The 12043-nt window shown below is 62.9% G+C and overlaps 1 protein-coding gene across 1 annotated transcript in view; it reads left to right on the forward strand.

The window, feature by feature from the left end:
- SKI (SKI proto-oncogene) overlaps positions 1 to 8692 on the forward strand; it is a 59491-nt gene extending 50799 nt beyond the window's left edge. The window contains exons 2-7 of the mRNA XM_017645167.3: positions 2113 to 2235; positions 2318 to 2433; positions 3121 to 3383; positions 3479 to 3756; positions 4868 to 5098; positions 5669 to 8692. Of these exons, the coding sequence (XP_017500656.3) occupies positions 2113 to 2235; positions 2318 to 2433; positions 3121 to 3383; positions 3479 to 3756; positions 4868 to 5098; positions 5669 to 5857 (1200 nt within the window). The 3' untranslated portion in view covers positions 5858 to 8692. The remainder of the gene's footprint in view (positions 1 to 2112; positions 2236 to 2317; positions 2434 to 3120; positions 3384 to 3478; positions 3757 to 4867; positions 5099 to 5668) is intronic.
- The last annotated feature ends 3351 nt before the right edge of the window (positions 8693 to 12043 follow it).

Consider the following 12043-nt stretch of genomic DNA (forward strand, 5'->3'; position numbering starts at 1 on the left):
CCCACGTTTTGGTGCCTCTGGCTTGGCTGACACTCCTGGCCTGAGTCCACACGAAGGCCCTAGCCGTAGTCCCTCCTAAGTTCTTGCAGACGTGCACAGGCCCTTGGCTGCAGACCCCAGAGCCCCACAGCGGGGTGTGCCCCTCCTCTTTGGTGATGGGCTCACGCAGCTGCCAAGAAGTCCCAGGTGGGCACCTGCCCCGGCTGCTCTGAGGTAGGCAAGGGTCTGCTGGGACTGGCATCTGCGCCGTCCGTGGATTCTCTGGCAGAGGCTGCACACATCCTGTGCCAGCACGTGCACATGGTCACACGTTCTCCCCTTGTCGTTGGGGTATGGGGTGGTGTCCACTGTCTGCAGCCCCCTGGGGAGGTGGCCGTGGGTGGGGCTGCTCTGGCCTCTGCACCCTGTGTGGGGCTGACAGTGGGCCCCTGGCCTCGTGCTCATGACAGGCCCGTCTGCTGCCCTGGGCCCAGAGCCCTGCTCCCTCCTCAAGCACTGTGGGCCCCCATGGACTGGCTTTGAGGCACTGGGGTTCCTGCAGATGTGTCCCCATCCCCACCATGTGATGGTTTTGGGCCCTGCAACCGAGTTGTCTGACACCCCCTGAGAGAGTTCCCTGGAGGTTTGTGGGAGCAGAAGAGCGGCTGGCGTGGCGGTCCTGAGACCGCCGTGTCACCCACCCCTTCTGCGGTTGCTCAGACAGGAAGCTCCACCCTTGCCAGTGTGACCCCCACCTGTCTGCACTCGCCTGAGGGAGGCACCCCCACACGTCACCGGGACTCTGTTCCCCCAGAAAGCAGCATCACGTAGGCCTTTCCTGAGTGGGTGTTTCTGTGTCGAGCACACGGTCTGCTGAGCCGCCCCCGAAGCTGGGCGCCTGCCAACCGCAGGGCTCTGGGTGTCCAGCAGAGCTGCTCCGGTGAAGGACGAAGGCCAGCGGGTCCCGCGCGTCCGAGGCCATTCTCTCTCCCCGGGGCTGCGAGCCCCGTGTCCTGGAGTCAAGGGCAGGCATGCCCACCCCGTGGGCCCTGGCAGGCCTCCTGGCGCCTTGCTGGGCGGGCCTCTGCAAGGGTCTGGCCTGTCCCCCATCTCCTGAGTCTTCTAGGGAGCACCCAGTGAGCGGGCACCTTGATCGCCCACTCGCCTGTCCCCCCAGGAAGCCAGTGTTCCCTAGGCGCTTGTTCTGATATGGTGTTTTCCCCACGTGTTTCTGGAGGGGAGGAGCCCCTCTGGGGTTTCCTGGCTGCAGCCAGGAGGGCCCCCACATCCGCTCTCTCTGCCTGAGTGCGGGGGGCCCAGTAGCCCTCGCTGGCTCCTTTTATAAGCAGGCCATCGTGCTGGCCCCCTGCGGTTCTGCTTGGGACGGGCGCAGTCCATCTTCCGGGGGCCATTCTGTTCTTGCCAAGAGACCCCGTTTGCCTTGGGAATCTTGTGCTGTCAGGTCAAGGGAGGTCGTTCTTGGTCTGACGCTGGCCCAGGAGGCCACTGTCCTGCATCTTGTTGCCTGTGGGTCTGAGCTGCACATCCGCAGACCGGTGCCAGCCCCAGGGGCAGGGCTGCTTTCCCACCTGCCAGCGTGGAGAGGGCACTGGGCTTTCTCCTGACCCGCAGCTCGCTTGGTGGGGAGGGGTGTCCTTTGTTCTGACGTCTCCCTCCTGGGAGGGCCATCACAAAGGTCCCCACACTGGGCCAGCGAGCCTGCTCCTCTCAGGCCCAACCACAGCCAGTGAGTGGAGGCAGGGGTCCATTCTGAGACGGCTTTCAAAGGGTCCATGGAACCCATGGCTGTTTCGGCACCACGTTCCCAGCACGTGGGCAGGGCTGGTGTGGGGCCGTCCCCTCTGGTCTCCACTGTGAACTGGCTTGGGCCCCAAGGAAGTCCCTACCCCACACCCGCTGCAGCTGTGTGGTGAGGTCACCGTGAGACGGCCCCACCAGGCGTGCATCACGCCTGCTGTTCTTGCAGAGACGGTGGGGCCTGCATGTGGCCAGGGCTCTGTGTCAAGGACATGCCTCATGCGCGGTTGACTCTGCTGGCTGGGAGATCCCGGCCTGGGCCCAGGGGGCAGACACTATTGGAGGTGCCAACGGGAACTTCTGTTTCACTCACAGGTCTCCTCCGAGCCCCCGGCCTCCATAAGGAAAACTGACAGCGCCTCCTCCCAGCTCCCCACGTCTTCTGAGAAGGACAAGCAGTCTGGCTGGCTGCGGACCTTTGCCAGCTCCTCCAGCAAGGTTCTGCTTGGGGTAGGGGTGCGGTGGGGAGTGGGGCAGCCCCTGGGCTGCAGCCTCTGACACGGGCGCCGTCTCCCCCCAGAGCCTCGGCTGTGCTCACCCTCGCCAGCGCCTCTCTGCCTTCCGACCCTGGTCCCCTGCAGCTCCCGCAAGTGACAAAGAGCTCTCCCCACACCTCCCGGCCCTGATTCGAGACAGGTGAGCACCCACCCCACTTGGTGGCCAGCAGGCACCAGGCCTCGGGTGGCGGGAGCCGGCTCCACCATTACCTGAGGTGACCAGAGCTGTCGCTCAAACAGAGTCGATATGATTTGGGAGTTTGGGGAGCAGTGACGGCTCCATGGTTCCCGAGGACTCACACCCCATGCCTCCTGAGTGGCTGTGCTCCCGGCGCATGCTCAGCACTGTGTTCCCAAGTCTGTGGGCCCGAGTGGCGTTGACGGTTCACTGTACCGTGTGTGCAGCTGTTGGGCGGCCTGGGCATGGGTGTGACCACCTGTAAGACATGTCCGTGTCCCCGTCATCACCTGGCCCTGCGGTGGGGTGCGTGGCGGTGAGGCAGACCCTTGTGCTATCGTGGGTGGAGCACCATATGAGCACAGCACCCATTGGCTCCGCAGGCTACATGCCCGGACCCCCTACATCCTGGCCCTTAGATTGGCGTCTAGAACTTCTGAGGCACCCTCTCCCTTGGGTGTGCCCGTCGTGGCTGTGGTAGCCAGTGTCATGGCCCAGCGTCCCCAGGGTCCCTGGCCAGAGCGTCTCCTCCATACCCTCCAAGGGAGTGGGTCCCACGACAAGTGCGGCAGGCTGGCTGCCAGGGCGCAGGGCGCGGAGGGGTGACGCAGATGCCTGTGGCCCTAGTACCTGCCTGTGCCCCCGCAGCTTTTACTCCTACAAGAGCTTCGAGACCGGGGTGGCCCCCAATGTGGCCCTGGCACCGCCGGCCCAGCAAAAGGTCGTGAGCAGCCCACCGTGCCCCACCGCCATCTCCCGGGCGCCCGAGCCCCTCACCGCCTGCGCCCAGCCTCGGAAACGGAAGCTTGCCGTGGACGCACCCAGCGCCCCGGAGACAGCAGCAGCCACAGCTGCCCTCGAGGACGACAAGGACTCGGAGGCCGAGGTGGAGGTGGAGAGCCGGGAGGAATGTACGTTCGCCGGCGCCCTACTGCGGGCCTCCCCCGGGCGTGGGCGGCGGGGCGCAAGCGCGTGGCAGCCACGTGTCTGTCTGTCGTCTCCGCAGTCACCTCCTCGCTGTCCTCGCTGTCCTCGCCGTCCTTCGCCTCCTCCAGCTCTGCCAAGGACCTGAGCTCGCCGGGCACGCACGCCCCGCCTTCAGCCCCCGCCGATGCCCCCGGTGGCGGACTGGAGGCGGAGCTGGAGCACCTGCGGCAGGCCCTGGAGGGCGGCCTGGACACCAAGGAAGCCAAAGAGAAGTTCCTGCACGAGGTGGTGAAGATGCGCGTGAAGCAGGAGGAGAAGCTGAGCGCCGCGCTGCAGGCCAAGCGCAGCCTCCACCAGGTGCGGGGCCCGGGGCGCGCCTTGCGCCGGTGCAGCCCGGAGCCGGCCACCCGCTGGGGCAGTGAGGGCTGGGCTGCTCCTAGGAGGCAGTTGGGTGCTCACCCCCAGGCACCCCCAGCGCTTCTTGTCTGCGTTAAATAGACGTGAGGGGGCTTTCCTAGAGCTCCTTCCGGCACACGTACGCAGCGGGACAGGCCTGGCGAGCCTGCCTTGGAGGGAGAGGACTCCGGGCACACGCGCAGCTACACATGGCAGATTCTAGGTGATTCCACAGAAGTGACCTCTTTTAGAGAAGAGGCAGAGGTCTGATGATGCCCGGGCGGTGCCTGTGCCCGCCTCTCGCTCTACTGGGCAGACAGTGGGGCTGCTCTGGGCTGCAGCGGCCCTCCACACCACCCTTTCTGACAAAGGGGGAGGCCTGAGATTCTCAGCACAGCGGGGCGGCGCCTTCACACCTGGGCTTTGCGGCCTTGCGGGAGGCCCTCCGAGTGTCAGCTGAATTCACACCTCAGCCGAGCCGTCTGGCAGCTCTGGGGCAGCGTCACACGTGGGCTCCTGGCGCAGCACAGCCCTGCCTGCCCGTCCTGAGAGCCCAGAGCACCCAGGCCCTCAGAGCGCCTCTCACTCTCCTGGTTCTAGCTGGAGGGGTGACTTCCCACGGGCACTTTTAGAAAGGCCGAGGGCACTGATAGAGCTGGAAGCCCCACAGAAGTGCTGAGATGGCTACGGGGGTCCTGGGCCCTCAGATGGCTGGAGGCCCAGCAAAACCCCAGCTGTGCATGGAGGGCCTGGGGGCAGGAGGCTTGGGAGGCCTTCCCAGCCTTCCTGGCAGCTGCAGCGGGCAGCAGCTGCAGGGCAGCATGCTAGCACCCTCGGGAGGGGCGACCCGGGACGTCACTGGAACGGGTCGGGGTTGCCGGAGAGGGCAGAGGGAGGGCCGGGCGCGGGGCGCCTTGTGGAGTCAGTGCTGCCCTGGGCCCGGTGTAGCCCTCAGAGCAGCAGTTAGGTGGGGGCAGTGCGGGGAGTCGTGCAGCAAGCACCCTGTGAGGGGGCATGGTGGGCAGGGCGGGGGCCCCGGGGGTCCTGAGCGTGCTGTGCCACCACCTCCCAGGAGCTGGAGTTCCTGCGCGTGGCCAAGAAAGAGAAGCTGCGGGAGGCCACGGAGGCAAAGCGCAGCCTGCGGAAGGAGATCGAGCGCCTGCGGGCAGAGAACGAGAAGAAGATGAAAGAGGCTGCGGAGTCGCGGCTGCGGCTGAAGCGGGAGCTGGAGCAGGCGCGGCAGGTCCGGGTGTGCGACAAGGGCTGTGAGGCCGGCCGCCTGCGTGCCAAGTACTCGGCCCAGGTATGTGGCAGGGCTGCAGGGGTGGCCTGGGAGGCAGGACCCAGCCTAGGCGTGGGTGGGAAATAGGCTGGTGCGTCCAGGCCGTATGTGTCTGTGCGCTTCGTGGTGCCTCTGGAGTCGGGGGCCCGCAGGCTCCACAGGGCCAGCTGAGGCCCCAGGGCTCCTCCCGGTGGCTGACAAGCGGCACCCTGGGGGGCTGGCTCCCTTGGTCATGCCCTTCCCTTTCTGGTTTTGCTGGAGAAACAAGCTCTCAGCCCAGTGTGCAGAGGAACCCCAGGCAGCTGTGACCTCTCCCATCCTGGGGGTCCGCACCCCCATTCATTCTCGTGAACTGGGCGTGTGCCGCTTGCTGGTGCTTTGGGACCTGGCAGCAGGCTTCCTGGGGAACAGGTCGGGAGGCACCCAGGCTGCTGCTTTTGGGGTTTGGGTGGTTCCTGCCTCGGGCCCCCCTGCCAGGCTGGTGGCAGGAAGGGGTGGGTCTGGGTGCTTGTGCCAGACCCACGTCCCAGCAGGCAGTGGACAGGGCGAGCCTGGTAGGGTGCGGCTCGCCAACGCTGGCATGCCTTGCAGATTGAGGACCTGCAGGTGAAGCTGCAGCACGCGGAGGCTGACCGTGAGCAGCTGCGGGCCGACCTGCTCCGGGAGCGGGAGGCCCGCGAGCACCTGGAGAAGGTGGTGAAGGAGCTGCAGGAGCAGCTGTGGCCCCGGCCGCGCCCCGAGGCCGCAGGCGTTGAGGGTCCCACCGAGCTGGAGCCCTAGGCTGCTGTCTGCTGCTGCGCCAGCGGGGCCTGCCCCCACATAGCACAACGTCTCACTGTGCCTGCGACCAAGCGAGAGTTTGGAGCCACGTCCTTTTGAAATCCACTGCAAAATTTTCTACTGGCCAAGTTCAGGAGAGCAGCCGGGTCCCCACTGCCGCTGGAGACAAGGCCAGCTTGGGGCTGGGGCTGGCCCTCTGCTTGCCGGAACATTCTAACATTTACATTTTTGTTATAAGCTATTTAAAACCAACAAGGAGACTTGATATTCAGAAAAATCAACAGGTTTTTTAATGACTAACTTTTAAAAGCCCCACCAACACGTGATGTGATCTGAGGACCTGCCCAGGGAGTGGGGTGGCAGCCACCCCATCCCGAGAAGCCATCCCTGCTCAGTGGCACCACAGCTGCGTGAGGACTGAAGGGTCTTTCTCCAGAGTCTATTTTTTCAGCGACAAGGACCCGGGTCTCCTGTGCTGCCGCCAGGGAGAGCAAGGAGAGGAACGCGCCATGCCCGAGCTGGGACGCTGTGTCTTAGGCTGGCTGCAGCGCCACCTCGCCATCAGCAGGTGTCGCTCGGGAACGCCGAGCCGAGGGGTGCCATCTGCCGGGGCGATGATGAGGCGGGTCCGCACTGGCTGGCACGCGCCGCTTGCCCACGGCCACCTCCTCTCAGCTCAGTGGACACCACTCCTGTTTGGGGGCTGAGGCTGCCAGCATTGGAACAAAACAGCATTATTTCACTTTTTCTCTGTTTGTTTGTTCATTTAAACGTATATTTAGAACCGCACTTTGTCAAAAATCTTCCCTTTTTATTCCCCAGTTAATTGGGGTTTTTACTTTTCAAATATTACAAACCGATTTATAGAGCAGTTCACATCCTAAGTGCTCGAGTGTTTAGAAACCCCCTCTGGTGCTTGGTTGAACAAGGGAATCACAAGAAAATGAAAATGCAAAAACTGAACTTCGGGGGGTAGTCCTGTGCCTTCCAGCATCTTGTACAGCAAATCCTAACTCGTCTTTTTATCCCCAAAATATGTCTCCAGTAGCAATTGAATCTGCCACCATCAGAATAAGTTACCTGCATTTATTCCAAATAATCTCGTTTACTCACTGTTTATGCAAATTGTATAAGGTTTCTTATGCCCAAGCTTGAAAACTGATTTCCCAGTAGTCAAGAGGCGGCTGTCTGCTCTGCGGTTGTATTTATTTACGTGAGGTAGATCTTCGCGGAATCTGGCTTGACTCTGCTCACACCGTGGCAGCTGTGAGGCAGCCGGACTGGAGAGCATCTCGCCAGGGCAGGTACGGGCGGCACGGTGAGAGGCAGAGACCTGGGGCTCGGTGGTGCCGGCAGGGTTCTGCCCTTGGTTCGCTGGGCAAGGGGCGGGTGCCGCTGGGCCCCCTCTGACGTGCAACGCGAAAGGAACATCACGTATATGCAGCGTCTGGATGTTTTTTTGCTTCTGTTTTCTTTTGCAGTTATTAAATCTGTGTGCATGGAATTTTAAACCTCTGCCATACGTATATCCATCGATGGGCATTATTACCGTGTTACATAAAGGGTCCGTTTTGTTAGCAACACTCAGAATGCTGTGCTCAGCCTTGTTTTTCCAGAGTTGTGTTTTTTTCAGTCATTTCTTCTAGGGAAGCGAAACAATTTAGTTGGAGCGAAGCTTTAAATGTGTCAGTGCACTTCTGTGTGTCTGTGCCCTGTGGCCAAGTCTGAAAGCCCAGGGAGGTCAGAGGGCCTGCGGCCTGTGCCCTGGTCCGATCTGCTTGCTTTTGAGTTTTTAGGCTCTGGAGGTAGGTCAGCTCCTCTGAGTTATGTGCGAGGGCACTGCCTCTTGCCCATGCCAGGTCCCCTGGCTCCCAATTCTTGTCCATCTATGCACACCGGCACGAGTTGGTGTCATCCGAACATCGGGGCACAGCGACAGCATATCCCTAAGAGCTGGTGGATGTGGGCCCTGGGAAGGTCCTGCCCACCCAGGCCCGCCCCTCCCGAGGGTCCCACCAGAGCTGGTGGGGTGGGGGCCGGGCACAGTGGGGTTTCCCTTCACCAGCAGCTCCCTGGCCAAGGCCAGGGCAAGGGGCAGGGTCGTCCCGGCCGCTTCGCCCTCCAGAGCCAGTCCAGAGCCAGCCCAGCTGCAGGCGTCTCTCGCCACTGCCTGTCGGCCCCCAGCCCGAGGCCCAGCTCTGCAGGGCAGCTGCGGAGGAGGGCGGAGAGGCTCTGCCTGCAGCCATGGCTCTCTGTGTGCTATGCCCGTCATTGAAACGATTTGTGTGCTGAGTTTAATCACTCATTTCTGTGCTGAAGATTCTTAACGAAGGGAAAAAACAACAGCAATAACACGTCTGGAGCAGCTAAGCCTGATGCTCTGCCTCCGCACGGGGCTTGCCGGCATGGGCCGGCTCCCTTGCACGTGCCCCCCGCGCCGTCGTGCCGCACGTGTGTATGGTGGTTCCTTTTTCAGAAACTTCTCACCTGGCAGTCGTCTTGCTCTCTGGGCCGTTTCTGAGGAAGAAATGCTCAGCTGCGAGGGGGCCGGACAAGCCCCACGCCAGACACCCCCACGCCCTGCCCGCCCCAAGGCTCCAGGGAGGCCGGCTTGTTCTTGCTTTAAGTCAGGAGTCACAAGCGACATTTTTTCAATTAAGGAAAAAAACACAGCTCTACCTTTATATCCGCCAGGAGCGTCTGCATTGCCGCCATTTTCTCCTTTGCTGCTAATGACAATATGATGACTGACTCTACTATTCGAAAACTATTTTTATGTAATTAATGTATGCTTTCTTGTTTATAAATGCCTGATTTAAAAAGAAAAAAGAAAAAGCTTGGCATATTTCTCTATCTCGCTGTGTTACCCGCTAGTCCTTCCATACCTTCCTGCCCTGAACGGGTGACGCTATGTGACGAAGGACTTGGAGCGGACGCTGGGGCAGCTTGTGGCCGACCACCCCTCTCGGGGCTCCTTGCCCCTGCCCCGGGCCACCATCTTCAGGTCAGACCGTGGGGGCCTTCAGTCTCCATTGACCCTAGGCAGACGGGGGGCCATGGTAGGCAGTGCCCCAGCAGGTGCCCTCTGTCCTCCAAGGCTGCGGCCCTTGTACTGCGCCGTCAGCCGGAAGCCCCGGCTGCCCTGGCGTGGGGCCTGTGAGGCCCGGCCCGCTGGAGACCAGGCTTGAGGCCTGGAGACTGCCCCCGGGGCATATGGCCAGCTCTTCCACAGAGCTGGGCTGCAGGTGGGTGGACAATGGGACTCAGGAGAAAGAACCCCCATTCCTGTGGCCTCAACCTGGACTATGGGCACCCCAAAGTCCAGAACTTGGTGCCCCACCAGCTGCCCCTCCTGGGGTACCCCTAGGGAGGTCCAAGGCCAGGTCAGAGCAGGTTGAGGGGGAGGCAGGCTGTGTAAACATGAGGCTGGGCTCCAAGCCACAGCCCCCAACTTGCCCCCTGCCCATTGCACATCAGGCCCGAGGCCCAGTCTGGGGTCCCCAGTCCCTGAGGCGTGGATGACAGTGGGGTGCAGCTGAGGCCCTGGCACCCTCTGCCCAAGAGTGGGCATCTTGGCTGCCCCCAGTCCAACTGTCACTTAGCAAGGCCCCCAGGAGAAGGGACTCCTGAGTGACTGGGCCTCTGTTGACCACTGCCTGCCTCTGGTGTCCAGGGAACTGTCCACTGGGAGGATTATACCTTACAGTCCTCTGGCACCTCTCGAGTGGTCAGCCAGCTAGTGTGGCTGTCGGGGCTCAGTGGGGAACTGGGGGCTGGAGGCTGCTGGACTCCCACCTTGCAGGCTCTGGCTCCTGCCCCCAGAGCTGCCCTGAGGCTGCAGCCTGGGCCCGGTGAGGACCTGCCCCCCCACCCCGCCACCTGCACCTTGGCCCTTGGGGCCCCTACTTGGAAGGTCCAGGTGCTCCTGAGGTCGGACTTCAAGAGCAATGATGGCAGGAGGCCTGCTGGGGGCAGGGGAGGGGGCTTCCTGGCACGGGGTGTCTGTGGGCCAGTGTCGATGCTCAGACCGGCAGGGGCCTGGGGGCTGGGCCCATGGCAGTCTGAGTCCCAGGACGCAGGCCAGCAGCCCCCAGGGTGCTTCGGGCTATCTGCTCCGAAGCAGCCCCGGGCATTACTTGGGGCTTGGCATTCAAGGGCTCTGGGCACCCCCACTTCAGGACAGAGACCTCCCAAAGGAGTTTGGGCCCCCTGAGGACTTCGTGAGGTCAGGATGGGAGATACCCACTGCCTGGGTATTTCTAGCAGCCCCCCACCTTGGGGGAGGGCCGCCCACAGCATAGCCACGTGGGCCAAGACCACCACAGGGACCGGTTCTCTCTTGCAGCCTGACCTCGTCTGCCCAAAAGCCTGGACGGAGCGAGTTCCCCTGGGCTGGCAGCTCTCGGGGCCCCTCCCGCAGTCAGTGCCAAGGTCTGGGGGTGGAGTGAGCCTGGGAGGGATGGTGCTGGGAACCACTGGGACCCCCAGGTTCCGTCCTGCCCAGTTTCCCCGCAGGGCTTCCCTTTTGCCTTGGTCACAGCACCCGGGTCCCTGGCCCCTGGGTGCGCAGATGCGCCTGCCGGTCTCCCTCTTAGGGGGGTGTCTTGCCCCTCCTCCAGTCTTGGCCCCAAAGCCACAGTCTGCCCCCTGGCACCTCCCCCAACCCCTTGTGGTCAAGGGGGCTGACCGCAGACCAAGAGCCCAGGCCCTTATCTGGGGAGGCGGATGCCAGGCACACCCTCTGCGGAAAGAGGAAGCTGCCTACCCATTTACAGTAATAGCAGGCACGGCCCGTTGCCCTTCCCTGAGCCCCAGGCCCTTGTGCCGCCCCCAGCCCGCACCCTCCTCCAGCAGCCCCCTCCCTGGCCCCCGCACCCGGCACTCTGACTTGCCCCTGCTCCCCCACTCCCCCTCTTCCACATGTCCAGCCGCATGGTCGCCCCTTGCTGGCCAGGAAGACAGGCCAGCCCGACTGCCTTGACAACAGGCAAGCCCAAGTCATGTAAAAGTGGTTTGTGAGATTCCTGAGACCCCCACCCTCACTACAGCGCAAGCCCACAAGGCAGCTGGTGGTCCAGCTGGGTGGGCCCAAGGCCCTAGACACACTCTGTGCAACGATCACCTGCATGGCACTGGGCATCTGCATGGAAAAGGAAGGCCTGGCCTTCCCCTCCAGCCCACCCCCAGGGCAGTGTGCGCCCTCAGAAAAGGCTGGGCTGTGCAGCCCCAGCAGGATATGAAACCAGGGGCTTGGAGGAGGTCCTGACCCTCCCACAGAAACATTGATCCAAGAGACGCAGCCCTGCACCCTCCCGTCTGCCCCACCCATGGCCAGCAGACCCTGGGAGAGGTGGGGACAGAACTTTTTGAGCCCGGATGCCCACCCCCATGTATGGCTGACATGTGCCGGGCAGGCCTCATGCACAGAGCCATCTGTGCCCAGGTCCATGCCAGGGGCTGGAGGCCGAGGGGGTCGGGACTCCCAGCCCTGGAGCAGGTGGCCCCACTGCAGGGGGTGACAGGCAGGTGGAGCTGGCCTGGCTTGTTTTTGTTTGGAGTCCTGGGCTTGTCAGGTGTCCAGCTGGGCTAAGACCAGGCCTTCCTGCTCTATGCCCGCCTGGCAGCACTTACCGGAAGGAAGCTTAGATCGAGCTTTGCCCAGGTCGTTCCTGCTGCCATGGGGTCTGTGACAGTGTTTCTTGTGAAGGGGCTCTGGGCTCAGGTCCCCTTCCCCAAGGCTCCCATTCAGATGAGCACAGCTTGAGGCCCAGCAATGCCCCTCTGCAGCCCAGGAGACAGGCCCGGAGAGGTGGGGTGGCATCTAAGTCCCACGTTCACTCAGGCAGGCCATGGTGTCCACATGCTGGCATGCATGGAAAGCCAGGTGAGCTTGCCGAGAAGCCCGGGAGTGTGAGGGTGCCTGCCCCGCCCCACTCAAAACCCTCTGGCCCCTCCTGCACATTGGGCCCTGGCCAGGCTCCTCGGATGAGACAGTGCCATGCTGGGCCAACTCAAGTGATCTCAGATCCTGGGTGGCCCAGGCCCACCCCCAGGCCCTCCTGGGCTCCATCCTCCATAGCGTGGGGTCCCCAGGTCCACAGCAAAGACCCCCACCCTGCCCAGTGAAGACACAGGGCCTGGGGTCCTGGCTGGACAGGAGGAAGGGGATGATGGGCCACCAGAGAC

This window comes from Manis javanica, chromosome 4 (genome assembly GCF_040802235.1).
Source record: "Manis javanica isolate MJ-LG chromosome 4, MJ_LKY, whole genome shotgun sequence".
Classification (NCBI taxonomy): Eukaryota; Metazoa; Chordata; class Mammalia; order Pholidota; family Manidae; genus Manis; species Manis javanica.